The sequence below is a fragment of the Microcaecilia unicolor genome, chromosome 4 (genome assembly GCF_901765095.1).
Source record: "Microcaecilia unicolor chromosome 4, aMicUni1.1, whole genome shotgun sequence".
NCBI classification, from domain to species: domain Eukaryota; kingdom Metazoa; phylum Chordata; class Amphibia; order Gymnophiona; family Siphonopidae; genus Microcaecilia; species Microcaecilia unicolor.
In genome coordinates this window covers 179527410-179553605 of record NC_044034.1, presented here as the reverse complement: position 1 = coordinate 179553605, position 26196 = coordinate 179527410, and the positions used below count along the sequence as shown (strand labels likewise).

General features: G+C 43.6%; 1 protein-coding gene across 3 annotated transcripts in view; it reads right to left on the bottom strand.

Moving 5' to 3' along the window:
- Window positions 1-26196, bottom strand: part of ST5 (suppression of tumorigenicity 5) — a 670601-nt gene that overhangs the window by 150777 nt on the left and 493628 nt on the right. For all 3 annotated transcript variants that reach the window (XM_030201020.1, XM_030201019.1, XM_030201022.1), the window contains one exon: window positions 16326-16403. In XM_030201020.1, coding sequence (XP_030056880.1) covers window positions 16326-16403 — 78 coding nt within the window. The remainder of the gene's footprint in view (window positions 1-16325; window positions 16404-26196) is intronic.

Sequence of the window (26196 nt, the reverse complement as noted above, 5' to 3'; positions counted from 1 at the left end):
AAGAGCACCTGCTTGTTTACATCATCATTAGGATGCCAGCCAATTTGCTTTTCATTTGGTCACTGGTATGCTATTTCTGTTGGGGTCAAAGGAGTCAGAAAGCTGTAAAGAGTTCCCAATTGACTCAGGGCCAGATGCACTGAGGTCCTTGGAAGAGCCCTTCCCTTACCGATTCCATAGCGAATCAGTAGGGAACGGCCATGCATCAAGGAAACGGAATGCAAATGAGCTGCTCGTTGTAGCTCACTTGCATTCTCTATTCCCTCGGAAGCCAGTCGGCTGGTCGAGCATGCGCAGAGCAGCCAAGCGTTATGCTGGTTGCTCTGCGCATGCCAAGGACGGACGTCCTTCACTAAAAAAAACAAACAAAAAAAAGGACGTCTCTGCCGAGGCACACCTTCTCTCCCTCTAAGGCATCCTGCAGGCGGCAAACTGCATCTGCAAGCCGGGAATTGGGGAACCGATCTTCAGTCTTCTACTTTCCTCCTTGTCAGCAGTACAGAACCTCTCTCTCAAGCCCCTCCACACTGTGTCATCAAACTCATACCTGGCAGCTATCGGCGGCTTCTGCTCCGGCCGCCTTGCCCCGGGGTGATAGCAGCATGTCCGATGCCCCTCCTCCAGGTCTCAGCCAATCACAGGGCGTTTAGCTTCACTGGTGTCAGCTAAACGTGCTGTGATTGGCTGAGAGAGACCTGGAGGTGGGGCATAATCGAAAGAGACGTCCAAATAGTTTTTTGATTTGGACGTCCTCGCACCCATCACAAAAAATCTGGGGGAAAAAATGTCCAAGTGCTCGTCAGGGACGTCCTTTTTTTAGTGAAGGACGTCCATGTTAGGCACTTTAGAAGGACGGCCCTGATGAGCACTTGGACGTGGCTAGGCAAAGGTTTCCGGCTGGTTGTTTTGAGTGAAGGATGTCCATAAAGGACGTCCCTGACAAGCACTTGGACGTTTTTTTCCCCAATTTTTTTTTGTTAAATTTATAGAAGTTTTTTAGAGGTGAATAAATCCCACGCAGTCCCAACGAGAGGTACAGACCTCCAGTTAGATTTTCCACGGGTAGGCAATCGGAAAACGGTAGTGCATCTCATTACAATACGATTTATACACATTGGAGTACTAATTTGCTCATCTGCATTCCGTTTTCGTTAGCAGCTACCATGATCGGAAAAAGGCTTGCAGAAGCCTTTTGTGCATGCCATGTTTTACTACTTGCTCGTTAATGGCTCGTTAAGTTTAGTGCATCTGGCCCTCAGTTCTTTTGTGGTAGCATACAAGGGTCCATTTACAAGGGTTGTGGCTGTGATAGATCATAGTCAAAAAGAAGGCTGCTGCTTTGATTGAGCTGGCATAGCCTGCTTTGGTGAGCACTCTTGCTGATGAGGCTTGAGAAAGACAGGACTCTGATTTTGTTGAGGTTGTTTTTGATGATAATACTGTCTATGGTGATTAATAAAGTCCTTTCAGGTACTGATTTATAATGGTGCGTCTTAAGAATGATCTAGATGAGGGCAGGACAGCAGAAAGATGCTGAAGAGTGAAACACTGATCTTTTATAATGTCCACTGTTGTTTTTTTCAGCTTCATCATCAAAGAAAGAATCCTCTGTACAAGAGGCATCCATCAATTTTGAATGACATGGTCACAAACTATATACTCACAACCAAGCCAGGCATCCAGGGAAAATGGCCGAAGTGAAAATTTTGGATGACTCCTTGAAAATATCATACACCGCATTTTAGTGCCACACTCATTGACCTCTGCTAATATGGCAGCTTACCAAGGAAGTCTAAGATGTTGACCTTTTTGAAAGACAATATGCATGCACTGCACCACGTAGAGCTGATGGGCTGGTATATGAGCCAAAAGAACATCTTCTTGAAACATTTTCTTGCCAAAGTGGTCTAGAAGCTATAGACCTCTAGCTGGAAGAGTACTGAAAAACTGGACACTTTTTGGCTTTCCTCATAATAGCCTCAAGCATAATGGAGGGGTGAGTAAGCTGGAACTGGTTGAAACCTAGAGGCAGTGGAACCTTATAGCTGATCTCTTTGGAAACAGGTTGTGCAGTAAGTGAGTTTAAATAGTCCATGAATTAGAACTGCAACTGAATATTTGGCACCTCTGTAGGAGGCTGAAAATATCTGCATGTGGCTCTGCCTCTTGCTGCAGTGGAAAGTACCTCTTCTGCCATCTACTGCATATATTTGAGATAAGAGATGTTCTATAAAGATTTGTTCCTCATTGGGGAAGAAAAGGGATCCCTGTACAATACTCTTCTGCCTCCACAAGAGAGTCTCGTGGAATTCAAGGTGATCCAAAAACTCTTCCATTTGAGATACATATGTCTGATCCAGGAAAGGAGGAAGGCGATGAATGTGCTGGTTAAGGCAGGTGTAATGCCTGAGGTGGTGTTTTACTAGGTTGTTGGTATTGCATATGGTCTTTACAATAACCTTTCATAAATTTATTAAACACCTATTTCAGGAAGGAATGTGGTTGCTCAGAGATGTAGCAAAACTGATGGGGGATGAAGTAAATGCAAGAGCCTAAACTGTAGGTATGCTGATGTCAGTTTACACTAGTTTTCTATAAGGCACCCAGGTTCTGTTATAGAACAGGTTCCTTACAAGGTATCTTTGGAGCACCTAAATGGAGGCGCCTACTTATGGAACTGTCCCCTAACCCCCTGATTCTGTAAAAGTCACCAAAAATTGCACACGCAAATTTAAGTGTGTTCACAATTTGATCACACAATTTAATTAAACAAGCCAAATAGTGCCAATAATTGTTTTTAATAAGCAATTATCAGCACTAATCGGATTTAATTGGGTGTTATCCACATGAAGTTAAGTGCAGGATCCATACCTAAATTTTAGTCAAAACACAAAAAAAGAAGGCACAAAAAGGGGACGGTCATGGGCGTTTCAGGGCACAACAGGGGTGTGGCTTTGAGTTAGGCACGTAATTACAGAGTAACTGTCCTCTGTATGTAAATGTAGGTGCGGGCATTTGCACCACATTTGTCAGGTTTTCAAAGCAGCAACTAGGTTTGTGAGCCCTTGGGCCGCTGCCAAGGAGCGGCAGTGGCAGGCAAAACCACCCCAACCAGCACTGGGCTAACACACACACAAAGCAAGGACTGCAGACAGCGATAAGCAAAGCAGGAACACACTGGGCAAGAACACTTGGACTGGAACACAGGACTGGAGCAAAGCTTCACCTGCACTTGACCATCCTTCCCCAGGAGTTGAGCCCCTGGGTGCAGGTGGCCGGCAGGACATACCGGACTGGGCAGGAACTGGATACCAGCAGGAAACACACATCAGAGTCAAGACTACAAGCTGCCAGGCAGCCACTAAGACAGAAACACAGACAGGAGGGGGTCAGGACTAAAAGCTGCCAAGCAGCCACTAATAAAGAACACAGACACTAGACAAGGAAATGCAGACCAGAAACAAGACTAGGAACTAAACAATAAAACCAAAGCTAACTACACACAAACAAGAACCAGGCAAGAACTCAGAATAAAACTGGACTAGGCAGAAGTGCACAAAGCAAACCCACATACTAGGGGCCTTAGACGATGCAAAGGCAAACACAGAAGTTTCTAGGTGATTAATAAAGCCCATCAGCACCTGAGGCTCAGCTGCAGCAATCTCAAGGCAACTACGGGTGCTGTTCAGGCACAAACAAGAAAGACAAGTCTGGCAGCCTGGAAGATCCGGACCAGACTGGGCTGAAGCCTGGAACGGGTAGGGCCAGCAAGACAGTCTATGGCAGCCACCGGTTCTGGCCACCAGAGGGCGAGGGGAGTACAAACCAAGAAGCAGGCAGAAAGCATACTGAAGCATAGAAAGGCTCAACATACACAGGTGCAGCACAGTGGAGCAATCAGAGCCATGCTGGAAGCAGCCAGCACACAGAGACAGAGACAGAGCTAACTCAGGAAGAACAGACAAAAGCCAGCTTAGAAGCTGACTGCCAGAAATAAGGTAAGCCTGAGAGGGGTCACGCACACAGACGTGACAACGTTTTTGTTGGTGCAAATGGTTGCTCCTACGTTTACATGCAGAGGACAGTTATTCTGTAACCATTAATGCTTAAGCATTATTCTATAAACTGCTCCACACTTTAGGCTCAACTTATAGAATTAACGCTTAAGCCAGCGGCTCCCAAAACTGGTCCTGGAGGCACCCAAGCCAGTCAGGTTTTCAGGATACCCAAAATGAATATTGATGAGAAAGATTTGCATGCACTACCTCTACCGCATGCATATCTTATCTCATGAATATTCATTGTGGGTATCCTGAAAACCTGACTGGCTGGGGTGTTTCCAGGACCAGGTTTGGAAACCACTGGCTTAAGCATTTTTTTCGGTGTCGATGTTTTAGGCACCATTTACTGAATATGACACCTAAGTGTGCAAATTGATTGCACGTGTTAATTTATATGTACAAGCTTGTATAAGTGATTTGTGCCCACTTTAAATTTCTAGATGCCTAACTAGCTTATTTTCGAAAGAGAAAGACGTCCATATTTCGACCCAAATCGGGAGATGGGCGTCTTTCTCCCGTGTGCGACCAAATCAGTATAATCGAAAGCCGATTTTGGTCGTCTTCAACTGCACTCTGTCGCAGGAACGAACAAAGTTGACGGGGGCGTGCAGGAGGCGTGGCAAAGGCGGGACTGGGGCGTGGTTATCGGCCGAGGAGAGATGGGCGTCTTTAGCTGATAATCGAAACAAGAAGGGCATTTTGGACGAGAATTTAGTCCGCTTTATTTGGACCCTTTTTTTTCAGGTCCAAGTCCCAAAAAAGTGCCCCGACTGACCAGATGACCACCAGAGAGAATCGGGGATCACCTCCCCTGACTCCCCCAGTGGTCACTAACCCCCTCCCACCAAAAAAACCCACTTTAAAAACTTTTTTTTCCAGCCTCTATGCCAGCCTCAAATGCCGTACCCACCTGCATGACAGCAGAATGTGTTCTATCCTGTGACAGCCTTTCCCTGGTTCTGATGTGGCTCTCGGGTAAGTGTGACACCCTTTCTGTTATGCGCACTGCAGAGTCACATCAGCAATGCATTGTGGTGGGTGTAGGGTATTGGGCTTGTGTTAAATGCTCGCGATGTTAGTAGGCTCTACTCCCATGGTGCTTTTCCCCCTGCTTACTGGGTCAGAGTGTGCCCTGTTTTGTTTCCGGTAGTCCATGAGATAGTGGCCATTTTTGTAACACAGTTTTAGATCCCTTTCATGTGTTAGCCACGATACATAACTTAGTTCTTCACTTGAATGTTGCTGAAAGAGGGCATTGTACAGCATTCTGCCAGCTCTGACCTACTGCTAATCTCAGTACCAGGAAGACTCTTTGGCAGTGGGGCACAACCTCTGATCTGCAGTTAACTGTGAGTAAAGGTGCTTATTCAAATAAAGGATTTTTTCAAAGAGATTAGTCTTCAGGTGTCAACTGGTGTGCCAAGGTTATACAGCAGCAACAAGTCCTAGAGGCCTGCGTGTATGCAGGTCCCTGGAGCACTTTTAGTGGGTACCGCAGTGCATTTCAGGCAGGCAGACCCAGGCCCATCCCCCCTACCTGTAACACTTGTGCTGATAAATGGGAGGCCTCCAAAACCCACTGTACCCACATGTAGGTGCCCCATTCACCCCTAAGAGCTATGGTAGTGTTGTACATTTGTGGGTAGTGGGTTTTGGGGGAGGGGGGTTGGGGGCTCAGCACCCGTGGTAAGGGAGCTATGCATGTGGGAGCGTTTTCTGAAGTCCACCGCACTGACCTCTAGGGTGTCCAGTTGGTGTCCTGTCATGTCAGGGGGGGCGTGTGTACTACGAATCCTGGCCCCTCCCACGACCAAATGGCTTGGATTAGGACGTTTCTGAGCTGGGCGTTTTTATTTTCCATTATCGTTAAAAAACAAACAAACGCCCAGCTCACAAACGACTAAATCCATGGCATTTTGGTCCATACAAACCGTATTTTCGAAACGAAAGATGGACGCCCATTTTTTTCGAAAATACGGTCTGTCCCACCCCTTCACGTACCCGTTCTTGGACATAGACGCCCATGGAGATGGGCGCATTCAATTATGCCCCTCCACATGAACCAAATGCATGCTCATAAATGCATGTTCCTAGTAACACTATATGCAAAGAACAACAGGAGAAAGCACTTGGTTTCATACAGCATATTTAATGTAAATTTGCTAATATATTGGGCATTATATTAGAAGCATCTCCACATGCAAATAGTGGTGTCTGCATATGTAGACAGGCTACATGTGAAAATACCTATTTTAGAAACCTATTTACACGTAAATATCCACACCACATCCAAATAGCAAGAGGGTATGGCTCAGACAGGTCAAAAATATCAACATGTATTCTCATTTTAGAAGGAAAAGACACGTGGATAGCAAAACATTTGGACACCAACATCTGTCCTGAAGCGGGCACGAGTTCCAGTCTGAAGGGGAAGGTATAAAAGCTGATATCCATATCCTTTGCCCCAACCTCTCTCCCTCACAACATTGGTTCCCTACTCCATTCCAGATATTACAACCCCACCAAAGGTCCCCCATACCCAGAACCAATTCTATTACCATGGCTCCCACAGGAGTCAGTGGTGATGCAGTGGGAGCAGGAGTGATCTCCAGTTGTTCTTGTGGCTCCAGGTTCAAAATGGCACCAGTGACCCCTACTTGGATATCCAATTCCCCTCTTGACATCCTATGTAAAAACTAGCTATTGTGCTCTGTAAAGGTCCTCCAGAATAATAAATCATTAATGCCACACTTCATCCATAAGGAGTTATTATTTTGCAGATGTTGATTGATAATTTTCATGAAAATGGCAAATGAACCAGGTTTTTTTTTTTTAATTATTATTATTAGAAGGCACATGTACTAATTGCTAATTTAAATCCTGCCAGTTCTAGTAACTTTGAGGTCAGTATTCAATGGGGTGGTTGCTGCTTAAAGATATCCAGGTAAGATACCTTTAAGTGGATTCTCAGCCAGTGAGAATATACTATTTATGCAGTTCATTTAAAGCTGAATATTATTCCATTGTCCACATAACATTTATTTTTTATTTATTTATTTTATTTATACCCCACGCTTTCCCACTCATGGCAGGCTCAATGCGGCAGGCAATGGAGGGTTAAGTGACTTGCCCAGAGTCACAAGGAGCTGCCTGTGCCAGGAATCAAACTCAGTTCCTTAGTTCCCCAGGACCAAAGTTCACCACCCTAACCACTAGGCCACTCCTGGGCCTAAAACGCTCCAGCCCCTCCTCAACTTAAATACATGTTGGCTATATATTGACTTATACGGACAAAAGATATCTTTTCTATAGTAGTAAACTTTAAAATCAAAGCATCTAATTCACCAGCACCCGACGCTGACTGCCTAAATGCTTTTGAAATTAACCTTCTCCTTTCATCGGAGTAACTTCATTTCAGCTAATACTATTTAATTGCAGCACAAGATTTACTTTCTAATACTTCACAAATGTATAAGAAATACATTTGTTTTTTCTTTGTTTTGATCATTTCTTGACCTTCTGTTTTAGTGTTTCATAGGAATTTTTCTTATAGTCCAGTCACAGAGCAACCAGACCTTCTTACATCAAAGGCAGTGATTAGCAAGAATAACACAGAAGAGTTCTGAAAACCAAAAAGGTAGCTTTGCAATGTCACTACTTCTCATAGCTGAGAGATGCTTTCTAGGTTCACTGAATGACTACTTTAAGATCAAGAGTCTATAACTTCAGAGAAGAGTCCTGCTATAAGTTCCTCCTGCCATAAGTCAGTCACTGGAAAAGATTCAGCCCTGAACAGCTTCGAAGTAGCTGTGAACATCAAATAACCTAAAAAGCTGAGAGAATGATCAGCACCCTTATGCACTGCCGGAACAGCAACAACAAAAAGCTGCTGAATGTGTCAGCATCTTAAACTATTCCAGCTTCTAAGCCGTTTTTGCCAAGAACGGCACCAGGCCAAAAGGAAGGGTTCCTAGCAAGAAATATGGTATGGGATACTTGGAAACATGTAAGCAGCAATTTCTACATTAATATCCAGCCAGGTGGCTCAAAGCCTAACTATAAAAAAGTGAGGTTTCTCCTAAAGTTATCGATGCTATGCATATTATCTGCACCTACATAAGCTTTGCCTTGGAGATGACAAATGTAATAAAACTGGGTGGCAAACAGATGGAACATCTTAAAAGATTTAGATTATTTTCTCTTTACTACTCTATGCCATACCAGCCAACATAAATATGACCACAGCTGATCTTTCCCACATCTGATGGAAAGTGAATATGATAAACTCAAAAAAAGTAAAGCAAGCATTTAAACAGTTAGTGGTTTGACCTGGAAGAAAGATCTTCTATCTATGAATGATCCACACGGCTGCATGTTTACCTAAATCAGTCACGTTCCTGTTTACACTGGATGACTGCGCTGAAACATTATCGTCATGAATAAAATCTACTTGGTTCAAACCAGCAAAAATGGAATATATGAGCCACAACAAAAGTTGGGAATTGTCCACATCTAAACTGATGGAAGCTCTGAAAAGAAATGTTTCACAGACCTTTTTGAGACCATTAGACTAACTCATCTGTGGCTTTATAAACTGTTCTACTTGTTCATCATTTTCTGTAGCTTCCTTTTCAGTTCTGTTGTTACTAAGAGGCAGAAACATAGAAAATGATGAAAGAAAGACCATGAACTTCAGCATTCATCTGCATCCACTCCCAAGGAGGTTGTACAGCTGCTCAACAGTACATCCTTTGGCGATTGTTGAACTGAGAAGATTAATTCAAACTCTTCCTGCCACCCTTGACTTTACTTATCTATATTAAACAGTTGGAAACTAAGAGATTGAGTCTTCTTTTTGAATGTTGGACTAGTTTAGCCAACTGAAGCTTAGCCGAGATTGGGCGGCAGAGCCAATGGGGGGAAGCGGGGCTGGTGGTTGGGAGGTAGGCCTTGTTCTGGGCAGACTTCTACGGTCTGTGCCCCGAAAATGGCAGAAACAAATCAAGGTCAGGTATACACATAAAGTAGCACATATGAGTTTAAATTGTTGGGCAGACTAGATGGACCATGCAGGTCTTTTTCTGCCGTCATCTACTATGTTACTATGTTGAAAGGCTAAAAAGGTTAGAGCTCTTCATCTCAGAAAACAGACAGCTGAGGGGGCATATGATTGAGGTATACAAAATCCTGAATGGTGTAGAATGAGTAGAAGTGAATTGATTTTTTTACTCTTTCGAAAATACAAAGACTAGGAAACACTCAATGAAATTACACAGAAACACTTTTAAAACAAATAAGAGGAAATATTTTTCACTCAATGAATATTTAAAGCTCTGGAACTCTTTGCCGGAGGATGTGGTAACAGCGGTTAGCATATCTGAGTTTAAAAAAGGTTAGGACAAGTTCCTGGAGGAAAAGTCCAACTCTGATATTGAAATAGACATGTGAGAAGCTACTATCTGGGTTTCTGCCAAGTACTTGTGACCTGAATTGGCCACTGTTGGAAGCAGGATACTGGGATAGATGGAACGTTGGTCTGACTTGGTATGGCTATTCTTATGTTCCTGCACTATATCAAGTTGCAAGTTATGTCAGCACATATCACAAGATCATGTATTACAGAAGATTAAAATTGATGTTGAAAAGAATTCTACTATTAAACAATAAGGACATAAGAGTAGCCATACCGGGTCAGAACAATGGTCTATCTAGCCCAGTATCCTGTTTCCAACAGTGGCCAAGCCAGGTCACAAGTACCTGGCAGAAACCCAGATCGTGGCAACATTCTATGCTACCAAATCCAGGGCAAGCAGTTGCTTCCTCATGTCTGTCTCAATAGCAGACTATGGACTTTTTCTCCAGGAACTTGTCCAAACCTTTTTTTAAACCCAGATACGCTAACCGCTGTTACTACATCAACCAGCTTACAATTGCTTTCTCTCAGAGGCCGATCAAATTTTGTTTTAGTTTTGGTGCTGAAACCGACCTGAAATCCTAATTCAGTCTTGTTTTGGTTTTCATGAGTGAGATTTGCATGCAACTCTTTCTCATGAATATTCATTGTGGATATCCTGAAAACTTGACTGACTGGGGTGCCTGCAGGGCCACGTTTGGGAATCACTGCCATAGTTCATACCAAGGAGGTCTTATGACAGGAGACAGCATGAGCCTATCTTGTCGCCATACTATGTGGACCCCAAACATTTGCAGATGCTACTGAAAACAATAGAAAACTTGTAAGGTTTATGATTGTCTATATGTGGGGTTTTATTTGAAAGCTTCCCATATATAATCAGAGGTTTTTTAAATAAACCTCTGGAGGGGGTCCTGGGGCATGAGCTGTGGTCTGTGGGCGCTCTAGAGCAGCAGACTTGTTTTTGGAGCTGCAGGAGACTCAAGTTTTGTAAAGGGCAGCTTTAAGAAAGGCCCCGACTCTGCCAGAGCCTAAGGGCTGAGTTGAGGGAGAACCCCCCACCCCCAGAGGTGAAAAAAAACCCCAAAACAAAACCCGGGCTACATATGGAAAGGTTTCAAATAAATAAAAAAGCTGGCAAATAAAAACAAAAAACACAAATAGGCAGTCATAAACCTCAAGTTTGCTATTGTTTTCAATAGCATCTGCGAATGTTTGGGGACCACAATATGCAGTGTGTGCTGGTAAATTTTTAACAACAGGCTCTCTCCCTGGTCCACCTCGGCGCCCCCCCGTCCACCTCGGCGCCCCCCCCCCCTATCTACCGCTGCACCCCCCCACCCACCTCTGCACCCCCCCCCCCCCAAAATTGCAGAGCTGGCCATAGCCGGGGGGAGGGGGCAATGCATTACTCTCTCCAGGAAAAAAAATTAAATGATCCCAGGTTCCAATCTAATTCATGTTTAATATGGGATAAAATGCCATAAATAAGTAAATAAATATAAACTTTTAAAGTTCAGCACCTGATTCTCAAAGTGGACATATTCCAAACACTATAATGAAAATAAAAGCATTTTTTTCTACCATTGTTGTCTGGTGACTTTGTTTCTCTGATCATGCTGGTCCAGTATCTGATTCTGCTGCTCTCTATCTGTTCCCTTGACTCCGTTTCCAGGGCTTCCTTTCCATTTATTTCTTTTCTTTCCTCCTTTCTTCTTCATTTCTGGTCCTCCGCAGACTTGACTGTCCAGTGGATCTAGCTTCTATTTTCTCCATCCATGTGCAGTTTCTCTCCTCAATTCCTTTTCCCTCATCTAATCTCCTTCCTCTATCTTCCCTCCATGTCCAGCATTTCTTCTCTCTCCCTTCCCTCCCCTCCATCCATGTCCAGAATTTATCTTGCTCTCCCCTCCATCCATGTCCTGAAACTCTCCTCTCTCCCCTGCCCCCCTCTACCCACCCATGCCCAGCAAGTCTCTCCCCTGCCCCCCTCTCCCCATCCATGCCCAGCAGGTCTCTCCCCTGCCCCCTCTCCCCATCCATGCCCAGCAAATCTCTCCCCTGCCCCCTCTCCCCATCCATACCCAGCAAGTCTCTCCCCTGCCCCCCTCTCCCCATCCATGCCCAGCAAGTCTCTCCCCTGCCCCCCTCTCCCCATCCATGCCCAGCAAGTCTCTCCCCTGCCCCCCCTCTCCCCATCCATGCCCAGCAAGTCTCTCCCCTGCCCCCCTCTCCCCATCCATGCCCAGCAAGTCTCTCCCCTGCCCCCCTCTACCCATCCATGCCTAGCAAATCTCTCCCCTGCCCCCCTCTCCCCATCCATACCCAGTGATTCTCCTCCCTCCCCTGCCCTTCCCTCCCGCTCCCAAACATGTCCAGCGAACGATGTCCTTCGCCCCCACCCTCCCCTCCCGCTCCCACCTGTCTTTTTTAATTACCTCCGTCGAAGCCCGCGCTATTTAAAGCCCTGCTGCGTGCAGGCCGTCTCTCCAGGCTTCCCCTGCTTGCTTCGGTGATGTTCGTGCCCTTAGTCCCGCCTTCGCGGAAAAAAGAAATGACGTCAGAATGACGTCAGAAGGCGGGACTAAGGGCGCGAACGTCACCGAAGCAAGCAGGGGAAGCCTGGAGAGACGGCCTGCACGCAGCAGGGCTTTAAATAGCGGTTTCGACGGAGGTAATTTAAAAAGTCAGATGGGAGCGGAGCGGGAGGGTGGGGGCGAAGGACATCGTTTGACATGTTTCGGAGCGGCAGGGGAGGTAAGCATGGCCTGTGATGGCGCCCTCCTGCCATGCTTACCTCCCCTAATGGAGCCGGCTCGCCCCCAACAACAACCGGCTCGCAAGAGCTGTCAAAATTTAACAAGTGGCTCTTGCGGCTCCAGCACACCACTGACAATATGGCAGCTGTGCAGGGGACACAGCTTCAACTTTTGATGTCATGCCGTTTCTGGTCATAAATACCATGTTACATATCCTGCCTGTACACAGTATCTGCCTGATATTCAGCAGCACTTATCCAGGTAGAATACCAGGATTTTCAGTGGTATTATCTGGATAATATTGCTGAGAATTTGTGCAGACTGCCACAGTGCTATATATATAGTGCTGAAGTGATGACCCCGGAGTTACTGGACACTAAGCATCGTTGTTAGCTGGATAATTGTGGCTCTACCACAGAAAAGTCTATATATGGAGACTAAAGTTGCACGCGCAATTCTGGCCGCATGACTGAATTGTGTGTGTAACTTAATTGACAAATGAGCCAATCAGTGCAGATAACTGGACCCTAACAAGCAAATAATGGAAATAATTGGCAATAATTACAATTTATGTGCACTACTCACTAAGCATATTCTATAAAGTGGTGCACGTAAATTCTACCACTAGTGCTTCTCTTAGGGAATTGTCTCTCAATAGTCCGTTTGTTCCGTTACGACCCGGCCAACCCAATCCCAACATATGGGCGAAACAAGGCCCTCTTGTTGAGGGAAACAGGCATTGTATTTTGGAGATCGGAATACTCTGGTCAGGATTGGGTTGGCCGGGACATGATTGAACAAACGGACTATTGAGAGACAATACCACTAAGAGAAGCACTAGTGGTCGGCTAGTGTTGACATGAATTACAATTTGATCTGCAATTGGAATTACAACTTACATAGTAACATAGTAACATAGTAGATGACGGCAGAAAAAGACCTGCACGGTCCATCCAGTGTGCCCAAGAAGATAAATTCATATATGCTACTTTTTTTATTTGTACTGTCCTCTTCAGTGCACAGACCGTATAAGTCTGGCCAGCCCTATCCCCGCCTCCCAACCACCAACCCCGCCTCCCAACCACCAACCGGCACAGACCGTATAAGTCTGCCCAGCACTATCCCTGCCACCCACCACCGGCTCTGGCACAGACCGTATAAGTCTGCCCAGCACTATCCCCGCCTCCCAACCACCAACCCCGCCTCCCAACCACCAGCTCTGGCACAGACCGTATAAGTCTGCCCAGCACTATCCCTGCCACCCACCACCGGCTCTGGCACAGACTGTATAAGTCTGCCCAGCACTATCCCCGCCGCCCAACCACCAGCCCCGGCACAGACCGTATAAGTCTACCCAGCACTAGTCCCCCCTCCCAACCACCAGCCCCAGCACAGACCGTATATGTCTGCCCACACTAGCCCCATCTCCCAACCACCAGCTCTGCCACCCATTCTAGGCTAAGCTCCTGAGGATCCCTTTCTTCTGCACAGGATTCCTTTATGTTTATCCCACGCATGTTTGAATTCCGTTACCATTTTCATCTCCACCACCTCCCGCGGGAGGGCATTCCAAGCATCCACCACCCTCTCCGTGAAAAAATACTTCCTGACATTCTTCTTGAGTCTGCCCCCCTTCAATCTCATTTCATGCCCTCTCGTTCTACTGCCTTCCCATCTCCGGAAAAGGTTCGTTTGCGGATTAATACCTTTCAAATATTTGAACGTCTGTATCATATCACCCCTATTCCTCCTTTCCTCCAGGGTATACATGTTCAGGTCTGCAAGTCTCTCCTCATACGTCTTGTAACGCAAATCCCATACCATCCTCGTAGCTTTTCTTTGCACCGCTTCAATTCTTTTTACATCCTTAGCAAGATACGGCCTCCAAAACTGAACACAATACTCCAGGTGGGGTCTCACCAACAACTTGTACAGGGGCATCAACACCTCTTTTCTTCTGCTGGTCACACCTCTCTCTATACAGCCTAGTAACCTTGAACTGCAACTATACGTATCCAATTTTTTTGCTATTTGTATATCAATATAAGGGGATTTTTTGGGTGTTCTTTGGGGTCCCAGGTCTGCAGAACCAGGTGTATTTTCACAGGGTCTCTATATCTAGTTATAGTACTTAGGGGTCTGTATATGTTTTGTGTCATTACTTACTTGTAAAAGGTTTTTTAAACCATCTATTTTTCTCTGTTTTCAGAGTTTTTTCGGGTGTTTTTTTTTCCTTAGTTCCCAGACAGGGACCAGCGATAGTACCTCACTCCCTGATTGAATAGGGGATTTTGAATACTGTATTTTCCCTGATGGGAGGCGTTTAAGGTCCCAAGTATTTAAAGAAATTCAGAGAGATTTCCTGATTTAAATCTGAGGGTTACAGGAGGTGTGACACAAAATTAGTTCTTTAGCTTCAAACTTTTAGAATTTTGGTATTTAAATGAAACACCAATTGCAGAATGTTGGGTGTTATTAGGAAGGGTATGGAGTCCAGGTGTGCGGATGTTATAATGCCGTTGTATCGCTCCATGGTGCGACCGCACCTGGAGTATTGTGTTCAGTACTGGTCTCCGTATCTCAAAAAAGATATAGTAGAATTGGAAAAGGTACAGCGAAGGGCGACGAAAATGATAGTGGGGATGGGACGACTTTCCTATGAAGAGAGGCTGAGAAGGCTAGGGCTTTTCAGCTTGGAGAAGAGACGGCTGAGGGGAGATATGATAGAAGTGTATAAAATAATGAGTGGAATGGATCGGGTGGATGTGAAGCGACTGTTCACGCTATCCAAAAATACTAGGACTAGAGGGCATGAGTTGAAGCTACAGTGTGGTAAATTTAAAACGAATCGGAGAAAATGTTTCTTCACCCAACGTGTAATTAGACTCTGGAATTCGTTGCCGGAGAACGTGGTACGGGCGGTTAGCTTGACGGAGTTTAAAAAGGGGTTAGATAGATTCCTAAAGGACAAGTCCATAGACCGCTATTAAATGGACTTGGAAAAATTCCGCATTTTTAGGTATAACTTGTCTGGAATGTTTTTACGTTTGGGGAGCGTGCCAGGTGCCCTTGACCTGGATTGGCCACTGTCGGTGACAGGATGCTGGGCTAGATGGACCTTTGGTCTTTCCCAGTATGGCACTACTTATGTACTTATGTACTTATGTAGAGGTTGAATACTACCTACAAAGAGTTTAGGTATTTTAAACAGTGCAGTTGATTAAATATAGTAAACAATTATGATTAACTTAAAAATTTCAATGGCAATCAACAGCACTAATACATATACAGAGAGGTCATGGCCACCATTTTGAACCCAGAGTGGCACACACAGCAGCGATCAGGGATCGCTGCACCCTGCACTACCTTAGACCACCAAAGCATCTTTCAGATAGGAATGGGGGGGGGGGGGGCAGGGGAGAGAGAGGATGGTCACTTTGAAAGGAGAGTACATGCTCTGGAAGGACTTTTGGAAGGAGGGTACAAGCTCTGGAAGAGCCTTTGGAAGGAGGGTGGATGCTCTTGGGGAGGGGGTTTTCAGAACCACTATTAAAATGGCAATTAATCATGATTAAAAATTTTAAATTGACTGATTGCAATTAAAATTTTTTGATTGAACAGCTGTTATTGGTGTTCTATATTCTGCTGTATTCTATCCTCCTATAAAAGTACAAATGTACTGTCTTCTACAGAATCCACTTACCATATAAATCTGCTCCATTACCTCTAATGATCTTACTGCACATGCACAGGCAGTCTCAAACAAACATATTAATTTATAATGAGGATGCCAAGATTTGCGGCTCAGAAGAAAAATACTTCAGCAACGAATGGGAACATGTAGCATGTAGCCAATTCCAACGGATGCTCAGATGGTTTTCAAATCAAAAATTGCTTCACACATGCAAGTAATATTTTTGACCCTGATAATACAGGCAACATGTCATACAGTAGACAGTTTGATAAAGTATTAATTTTATACTGCCTGCAAAAGGTATAACCATTTCCACATGCTCTTCATTAGCAAATAAGTTTTCCAATGAGTGTCAAAAAAGTGAGGAAAGGAAGTTACAATAATGGAAAGGCAGTTACCTTGGAGAATAAGTCAAAGCACCCCAGCCGACTAATCACACAATACACTTCAGGGAGTCTGGGACCTTTTCCACTTGGCTGAGAAAGATAAAATGAAATGATACATTTTACTTTGTGTAGATATGAAGTGTACTTTCATGAAAAACAGTAATAATCAGCGAATCCTATGCTTACTCCTGGCTCCTCTGCAAAAAGTTTATCGTGGAAAAGGAGGACCTCAGAGTGAGAGGAGCCTATATTATCTGTAGCCTGACATCTAGCCATGTACAAAATTAAAAATGTGGATCCGTGGCATTAAACCAGGGGTTCTCAACCCAGTTCTTGAGATACACGCAGCCAGTCAGGTTTTCAGGATATCGAACATGAATATGAATGAGATAAATCTGCATGAATTACCTCCATTGTATGAACATCTATCTCATGCATATTCATTGTGGACACCCTGAAAACCTGACTGGCTAGGTGTGTTCTGAGGACTGGGTTGAGTAACTGTCTTAAAATGATCATATTTAGGGTGAAAGTAGAGGGACACTACTCCCCTCCCTTCATGTAGTCATAGTCTCATGTGACTTTTGTCCGTTTGTCCAAACCACACAGTGAAACTCTCTGGCAGAGGGCAAAGTTGTGGTATGAAGCACACTCTTGCCAGCCAGAGGAAAAAGAGAAAAGTAAGGACCTGGGTGCAAGAGAGACTTTCAGGGGATGACAGAAAATAATGTAGCAGGGTAGAAGACCTTGGATTGGGATTGGGGAAGAGAGCTCCAAAAAAACTGATGATTCCTCTCAGAGACCCTCATGTTGCAACTGGAGAAAAAATTGTTTTCCCTGTACAGTAAAATTGGACTACAGAAATAAAATTACCACAGAAAAACTGTCAATTAGAAGATGACAAGATTTATGATCCTTTGGTCTTCCATCAAAACTGACAATGTAACATGCAATGACTTTATAAAGGTAAGCTTTTTCCCGTAGGATGAAAAAAAAATTGCCATACTTCAAAAATCACTCTATTCATCACTCAACTTTTGGACACTTTTCACAGAACGTCCCAAATCAGACTTAAACGTCATATTGAAAATGCCCCTCTAAGTGTCTTGCCTCCATCCAAAATGGAAGTTGCTTTCTTGCCAGAGCATTAGTGGGGAGGGTCTGTTTCCCTAGGTTTCATGCCTAGGGAAAACTCAGTTTGCCCCTGACATTGGGCACAGTAACTCTCAAAAGCTGGATTAAAGCTGTAACTAGGCAGACCTGTGGGAATGGGGCAACTGGTTCTTAAAGCAGGAGCTGTAGATGGAGAAAAGCTAGGTTCAGGAGCCGGAAAAGGAGAACAAGCTGGAGTGAAGCAAGCCTTGGGACCTGGGAAGTAAAGGTGAAGCAGGATGTTCATCGAGCACTACAGCTGGACAGCCTTCTGATTACTTTTAACGTCTTCCTGATTGCCAGCATTCCCTCTTACCTGAGCCCCCACTAACTCTGAAGCCTCAGTGGTGAGGCCATAGGGTTTTCCCCTCCAGCTATTTCCCCACTGCTCTAGCTACCCATATTGCCAGCTGATTCTGCCGTACCCTCTAAGCCTGCCCATTGGTTTCTTGTCCAGATAGTCCAAAATCAACATCACAACAGCAGTAGTAACAGGAAAGGATTTATACAGCCCTACTATTGCCACCAACACCTGCACCTAACTAGAGAAACTTTGTATTATCAAACAGATTTGTGAAGGGTTTTATTCATTTTAAATCTAGGTATAAGCAGTGTCAAAGAAGAATAATTCTATGAGAAAGCCCTAAGTACAAATGGAAAGCATGGATGTTACCACATCGATGCTCATCTTTATAATAGAATGCTTTGTGACACTAGTTGATCTGTTTCTTTTGGTGGTCTGGATTTGAACTGGGGATGGCTTGAGTTTGAAGATATGTGCACTAACCTAACACCAAAGAAAAAGACCAAAAGATGCACGAGGATAACCTCCAAAACCATACCCTCAAGGAACCAATTTGATTGAAGGCGCAGTGAAAAAGGTTCTCCTGAGAACAAGCAATCCTTTCCAGCAACTTAAAGGCAGATAAAGACCATGTGGCCTATCCAGTCTGCCTATCCATACCAACTACTAATCTCCGCTATCCCTTCCTCTCCCTTAGAAATCCTATGTACTTGTCCTAAGCTTTCTTGAACTTAGATACAATCCAGGAGGGCCTTCCTACAAATTCACCACCCTTGCCATGGAACTTCAGTCCTACATTCTGATTCTGGACCGACCTACCTACCTGCAACCTTTTTGCTCTGTACCTGCTACGGAGTCTTGGTTCAAGATTGCAATTATTGGTTCACTATTGCCAAGAGAGCTGTTCTTACCTTTTAACTGCTTTAATTGTAACCACAGAAAGGCGGTATATCAAATAGCATTTCCTCCTATAACCTAAAGACAAATCTAGACCTGTCCCTGACCTGTTTGTATGCTCTTTGGGAGCCTATGAGTATGTCCTACTGAGAACATAACATTCTAATAAACTGCAAAAGTAACTGTTCCGGGGCATGATTTTGTAAGTAGGGAACACTTTTATATTTGGTGACTAGAACTTTATTTCTTAATCAAGAAAACAATGGAAATTAAATATAAAAGTGTTCCCTACTTACAGACTATACTAGAACAAATATTTAAAAACTAAATTATGCAATGCATATAAAACAACCTATAAATTACAGAAAGCACTTATACCCTGAAAAGTCCCACAAGAGCTCCATGTATTCCAGAAAGCTACAAATACGAAAATCAGCACAGATATATATCATTACTTATTAAACAACTGAAAAAGATGTATTTTAAGAGCTTTTCTAAACCTCTTAAGCTGAGTTAATATTCTAATATTCAGAGGAACAGCATTCCTCCATTTAGCAGACTGAAATAAGAACAAACCATTTAAAACAGTTCTATAAATTACACATACCTACTCGGATCTCTCCGAGGATTCTCACTCAATGCATCAACCTCAATGGCCAAGAGACAATGGCAGCACACACCACCAACATTTTTTAAATATAATCACGTAAACAACTTAATTAAAAAAAAAAGGCTTGCCATACTTTACAGACAGGGAAGAGTAAGATTGTACTTTATATAAAGTTGTTTATAGATAACAAGTGGTTTCCTAATGACTAGGATGCTGTGCAAGGCCACACACTGTAATTTTGGATCACTACTTTATAATTGTGAATCATTAACCTTCTTCCTGGAAAAAAGATTGCAAGTGATACGCTGATGCTATTTTCTGTGCCAGATCTGAAAATTAATTTTTTACGTTCCTACTTGCTTTATTTATGCACTCTTATATCCCATTATTACCCCAAAACAAATTTTGGTTCAAAGTAGCTTACAATTTACATTTTGGTGGAGTTGCAGTAGTGTTGTGCAATATGGAGAGGGCATCTATAGTTCGTGTGATTAGTCACAGAGTTTTTGAAGAGACAGATTTGACATGGAAAAGGTAGTGGTAGCTATTGTGTTCAATTGTAGAGTTTTGATGATATTTATTCATATAGTTTTTGAAGAGGTAGATTTGAAAGGAAGGCAGCGATATCTTTGGTGATTAGCTGTAGAATGTTTTAAAGAGGTAGGTTTTCATTTCTTTTCTGAACTGGAGAAGATTTGTGATGCTTATGATTTCTTCTGAAGCATTTTGCTGTTACTGCTGATATTTGATTGTTGAGTGTTAGGTGTTTGTTGAGAATGATTCCTAGTATTTTAAGCTGTGTTTCGATGTGGCATGCTTTTTTATTTTTCTTTTACATTGGCAGGGGGTTTGCCTGCATCAGTGAGAATGATCAGATAGAAGAGAAGTAGCTAGTACATAAAAACAATACCCGCAGCAGTGAAAAATGTCCTTCAGTAACAGTCACGTCTAAAAGATAAATGAGCAGTGGAAGTTCTTGCTCAGAAAGTGGAGAACGGGGTGGCAGTATATGGAAATGAGCTTTGCATTTTCCAGCAATTCCTAAACTGTTCCACTTTGCTGGATCACATCAGTCCTAAATACCCACTCTATTTATCGAAAGCTGTGATAAGAGAGAGCTTCAAGGGTTCTAGTCGCCTACAATGAATATTCATTATATGGAACGCCAATGCACATGGTTCAAGAACTTGGTTAATTTACATACTTTTGTTACTCCGAAACCCATTTCTGTGTCTCTCCGTAAGGACCAGATTCGAGAATCCCCTGCAGGCTCTCTTCAAAAACAGTCAACACAATGAAAACCGTTTGGAACCCACATAGCTAAATCATGCTGTGTAGATGGTGTTTTTGCAGTTAGATAGATGTAGGAGTAGGTAGTTTCTGTTTTCTGTGCTGGCATTTCTTGAGGATAGTTCAATCATGTCAAGCATATATTCGGATGCCATTCCGAATAGTATCTTAAAGATTAGGGTGCTCGCTTTGAAAAATATTCTTGCCTTGACTGGTAGCCAATGTAGTGTTTCAAGCAGTGGGGGTTGCTCTTTCATATTTTGATTTCTTGAAAAATCAGTCTTGCTGCCGTGTTTTGAACTGTTTGCAGCGATTTTAGCATGTTTTCCTTGCACCCTACAAATGCTGAATTGTAGTAGTCTAGTTGCGATAGTATCGTTGATTGGACCAGTATTTGGAAAGATTGTCTAAGAAAATAGTTTCTTATTCTTCTCAGTTTCCATAGTGTTCTGAAGCATTTTGAAGTTACTGCTAATACTTGATTGGCCAGTGTTAGGTGTTTGTCGAGAATGATTCCTAGTATTTTAAGTTGTGTTTCAATGTGGTATGTTTGTTGATTGTGAATTTTTGGTAGAATGTGGGGTTGTGTGGGCTGGATAGTACTAGGAATTTGGTTTTGTCTCTGTTCAGTTTGAGTTTGAAAGTTGTTGCCCATTCTTCCATGGCGTCATCATTTCATTGAACAGTATTGGTAATATTGGCAATCCCTGTGGTACCGCACTCACAAGATCCATGAGGCTGATGTTTGGTTGGACATCTTTACAATGTAGGATCTGCTCTTTAAGAAGCCACTGAACTATAGGAGGAGGAGTGGCCTAGTGGTTAGGGTGGTGGACTTTGGTCCTGGGGAACTGAGGAACTGAGTTCAATTCCCACTTCAGGCACAGGCAGCTCCTTGTGACTCTGGGCAAGTCACTTAACCCTCCATTGCCCCATGTAAGCCGCATTGAGCCTGCCATGAGTGGGAAAGCGCGGGGTACAAATGTAACAAAAAATAAAATAAATAAATATATCGCCACTGAAATGCTGATTTCTATATTGTCAAGCAGTGTCATTAGTGTGGTGCGATATACTAGATCGAACGCACTTGACATGTTGAATTGTAGTAGTAATGTTTTGTCCTTTTAATTTTATTATCTGGGTAGTTATGACCATTTCAGTGCTGTGTTGTGGTCTGAAACCTGATTAAGATTTATGAAAAATTAGAATTTTGTTAAGTATTCTGTTAGTTGCTGTGTTACTAGACCTTCCATCGTTTTGGTCAGTAGTGGTATTGAGGCTACTGGTCTCTAATTTGTGATACCGCTGATCTTGCTGGTAGTGTTTTTGAGGATAGGTGTGAGTACTATGTCACCTCTGTCTTTTGGAAATTGACTTCTTTCAAACATGTACGTGATGTGTTTGGCGAAGTACTCGATGAACCAGTCTGGTAGGTTTTTCATCATGTAGTTGGGGCATTTGTCAAGTAGGCAGTATGCATGCATATATTTTGTCAACATTGTCTTTACCGTGTCTAGCTGGGGTGGTTTGAACATGGTTCATATTCTGTCTGCTGCAGTGTGGTTGTTGTGTGTTTCGCAGTCATGTAGGTTTTCTGTTACGTTTATTTGTGCTTTTGCAAGGTTTGATCTTGTGTTTGTTATTTTGTTTTTTGAAGTATTGTGCAAGCTCGTCTGCAGTTGGTGGTGTTTCAATTGTGTTATGATTGTGGTCAGAACCCCTCTCAAACTTTCCTTTTTCCTGGGGGTCAGCTTCTTAGCTGGCTTCTGTTTCTTTTGTCTGTCCTTCCTGAGCTAGCTCTCTCTCTCTATGCTGGCAGCTTCCAGCAGCATGACTCTAATTGTTTCACTTTACTACAGCTGTGTGTGTGGACTGAGTTAGCTCTACCTCTCTTTGGGTGTACTGGCTTCAAGTGCTTCACGGTGCTGCATTGGTGTGGGTTGGGCCTCTCTGGGTTTCAGTGTGCTGTCTGCCTGGGTCTAGGGAGTGTGACATCATCAGGGAGGGTCTTGATAAGGAAGTAGTGTTCTTCCCTTCAGGGCCTTTGCAACGTTTGCTTTAGGTAGGGTGGTGCAGTGTGCACTTCTGACTTTATGTCTAGTTTCCCTGCTTGCTTTTGCTAAGGTCAGTGTTAGTGCAGAGTGCACTTGTGACTTGTACGTGTTTAGCTCCCCTGCTTTTGCCCTTTGGCTCCCCTGCTTTCCCTGTTGTTACGGTGAGAAGCACTTCTGTTAGGGTAGTGCTGGAGTTTGGTGCTTGGAGCACCCTTGCTAGTTTAGTGCTTAGGAAGCACCTTTGTTGTTTGTGTATTTGGCTTTCCTGCTTGTTCCCTTGTGGCTTCCCTGCTCCCCTGTTAGTGTAGGGCGTAGGGGCACCCCTGTTAGTTTCTGTTAGATGCACTTCTGTGGGTTTAGTGCTTGGTTAGTTTAGTGCTGTGGGGCACAGCTGTAGCTTGGTGCTTAGGAAGCACCTTTGCTAGTTGTTGTGTTTTTCTTCCTTGCTTTTCCCTTGTGGCTTCCCTGCACTCCTGTTAGTGTAGGGCTTAGGGGCACCCCTGTTAGTTTCTGTTAGAAGCACTTCTGTGGGTTTAGTACTTGGTTAGTTTAGTGCTGTGGGGCACAGCTGTAGCTTGGTGCGTAGGAAGCACCTTTGCTAGTTCTTGAGTTTTTTCTTCCTTGCTTTTCCCTTGTGGCTTCCCTGCACTTCTGTTAGTGTAGGGCATAGGGGCACCCCTGTTAGTTTCTGTTAGGAGCACTGCTGTTAGTGTAGGGCTTAGGAGCTCTTCTGTTGGTGTCAGGCTTAGGAACACTTTTTGCCAGTTTAGGATTTAGGAGCACTTCAGTTTCAACCTTGTTCTAGTCCTGGTCCCTGTGTCATCTGGTTTCTGGTAAGTCCTGCTGGCCACTCGAACCCAGGAGCTCAACCCTTGGGGGGCAGTGGCTAAGTGCAGGTGAAGCTGTACGGACCAGTCCAGTATTCTCCAGTCCAGTGTGTGTTCCAGTCCAGGGTGTGTTCCCGTCCAGTGTTCCAGTCCTGTGTCCTCCAGTCCTGGGGATTCCAGTCCATGTGTTCTGGCTCGCTGGGTGGTGCCTGCAGTCCCTGCCGGTATGCTTGGCCAGTGTTGGTTGGTGAGTTTTGTCTGCTGCTGTCGCTTCTCGGCAGCAGCCCAAGGGCTCACGTTTGCTCCAGAGCCCGGCCCCGCGGGCTCTGAACCTGAGAACCTGACAAGTTGTCACCAATATGATCTGGGTTTTCAGTAGTTTGTTCATTAGTTTGAATATTTTTTTTTTGTATTGGTCTGGCCGAGGTTCGTATATGTACTGTAGTGTTCTGCTTTCTCCATATGGTTTTGTTTGTGTCTGTTTTGTTTTTTGCCCTTGCTCTTTCAAGTTTCCTACAGTGTTTCTTCATATGTAGAAGTTTGTCATTAAACCAGGGACATGGTTGTTTTGTGATTTTTGTTTGGAGTGGTGCGTTTTTGTTTAGTGTGTTTTCATTGTTTTGTCCCAGTTTCTCATGAAGTGTTTAACCCTGGGTGGTATGTCATTGAGTTCTTTTTTTGTTGTTGTCCAGAATGTGTGGTTGTCTACTTTTCCTCTGGTTGTGAATGTGTGTTGGGTTCTTGGCTCTCTTTTCTTGCAGTTTTCTTTCCACTGTAGTGTGAAAGTGAGCTTGGTATGGATTGACCACAGTACCTCTTCCCATATATGGTTGAGAATCTGTGGGCTAGTATGTCTAATTGGTGTCCTTTTGTGTGTGATAAGACTCCTTGTGCTGTTGAAGTTCCATTGGTTTATGAAGTTCATTAGTGTTCTGGTGTTTGTGTTATTTTGTTTTTCTAGGTGCAGGTTTATGTCACCTATTAGTAGGACATTTGGGCGATTGGTGCAGATGTTTGATACGAAGTCCATGAAATCAACTTGGGCATTTGTCCAGATTCCTGGAGGATGTTAGAATAATGTGATGCATAGTTGGTTAGTTAGTGCTTTGTCAGTGATTTTGCATGCCAGAATTTCGATTGTTAAGGATGTGTGTTTAGCGACAGGTGCTGCTGTGAAGGAGGATTTGTATACTATTGCAATGCCTCCTCCCCTTCTTTTGGTTCTATTAATATGTATTATTTTGTATCCTGGTGGGCATAGGTCTAGTAGTGCAGGGTCGTCTTCAAGGTGTACCCGTGTTTCAATTATGAGTAGTAGTCCGAGTTGTTCCGTTTCTAACCAGACTCTTAGTAGTGCTGTCTTATTTACTGCCGATCTCGCATTTATGTAATCTATTTGTATTGGGCATGCATGTCGTGTTTAATGTTAGCGTATTTAATAGTTTGTAGTTGTCTGTGTGGTCTGCCTGTTTTGCTGCTATGGTTTTGTTGGGTGTTGTTCATGTTTGGTTCCATGTTGCTGGCTGTTTGTTTGGCCACTATGTTGTTGTTTAGGTGGCGATTGGACTCTTCCAGTTATTGGAGTGGGCGTCTTTTTCCTGTGATGCATACTGGTATTTTGTTCCATTCGGTTGGAGCTATTGCTGGTATCCCCATTATCCACATTGTTATTGTATAGTAGAGGACCAATACCCTTAGATTGGTCATTTTGGGGGGTTACTTCTGGATTGGGGGTGTTTGCATGTGAATGTGTGTGTGTTTGGGCTAGGAGATGCTTGTGTTTGTGTGTTGCATTGGGCTGTTTTTTTTTTTTTTTTCTTTTACCTTGGCTGGGGGTTTGCCTGCATCAGCGAGAACGATCAGATAAAAGAGAGGTAGCTAGTACATAAAAACAATACCTGCAACAGTGAAAGATGTCCTTCAGTAACAGTCATGTCTAAAAGATAAATGAGAAACGGAAGTTCTTGCTCAGAGAGTGGAGGACGCTGTGGCTAATTATGACAGTATATGGAAATCAGCTTTGCATTTTTCAGTAATTCCTAAACCGTTCCACTTTGCTGGATCGCATCAGTTCTTCAGTCCTAAATACCCACGCCATTAATCGAAAGCTCTAGTCACCTACAATGAATATTCATTATATGGAATGCCAATGCACATGGTTCAAGAACTTGGTTAATTTGCATACTTTTGTTACTCCTAAAACAAGACCTGTCTCAACCAGACCTGTCTCTCTCTGGGCCAGATTTGAGAACCCCCTGCAGACTCTCTTCAAAAACAAGTCAACACAATGAAGACCCCTCTTTCAAAAAGAGCACTGCCACAGAAAAAAATAGTTTTCTGAAGACAGAGAGGGCTCAACAGTTGGACAACATTTACAGTTATTTATCTATCCCTTGAAAGTCTATGTGCGAGGATTAAAATTAGGCACCATCAGAACAAATGAGCCTACAAATCAGACTGCTTGCAAAAGTTTTGAAATGGTGAATATTTTGTCCCTGGATTTAACTGTGATTAACTTCTAGATCAGAAAATATTCCATGGGGAAAAAGTATAAACAAAACATTGTGCAAAAAGAAGGTTAGGACTTTTGCCCAGTTTTTTAAATCAGCCCTGTATGTTTGCTTATCTGGCATTCAACAGCACAGTTGACAGCAGGTGGGTGTCTTGATGTACAATGATTATTGCTGCTTTTTTATGGCAGAAAGACTCGGCAGGTGTGTCCACTGCTGCAATAAGAATGACTCCACAG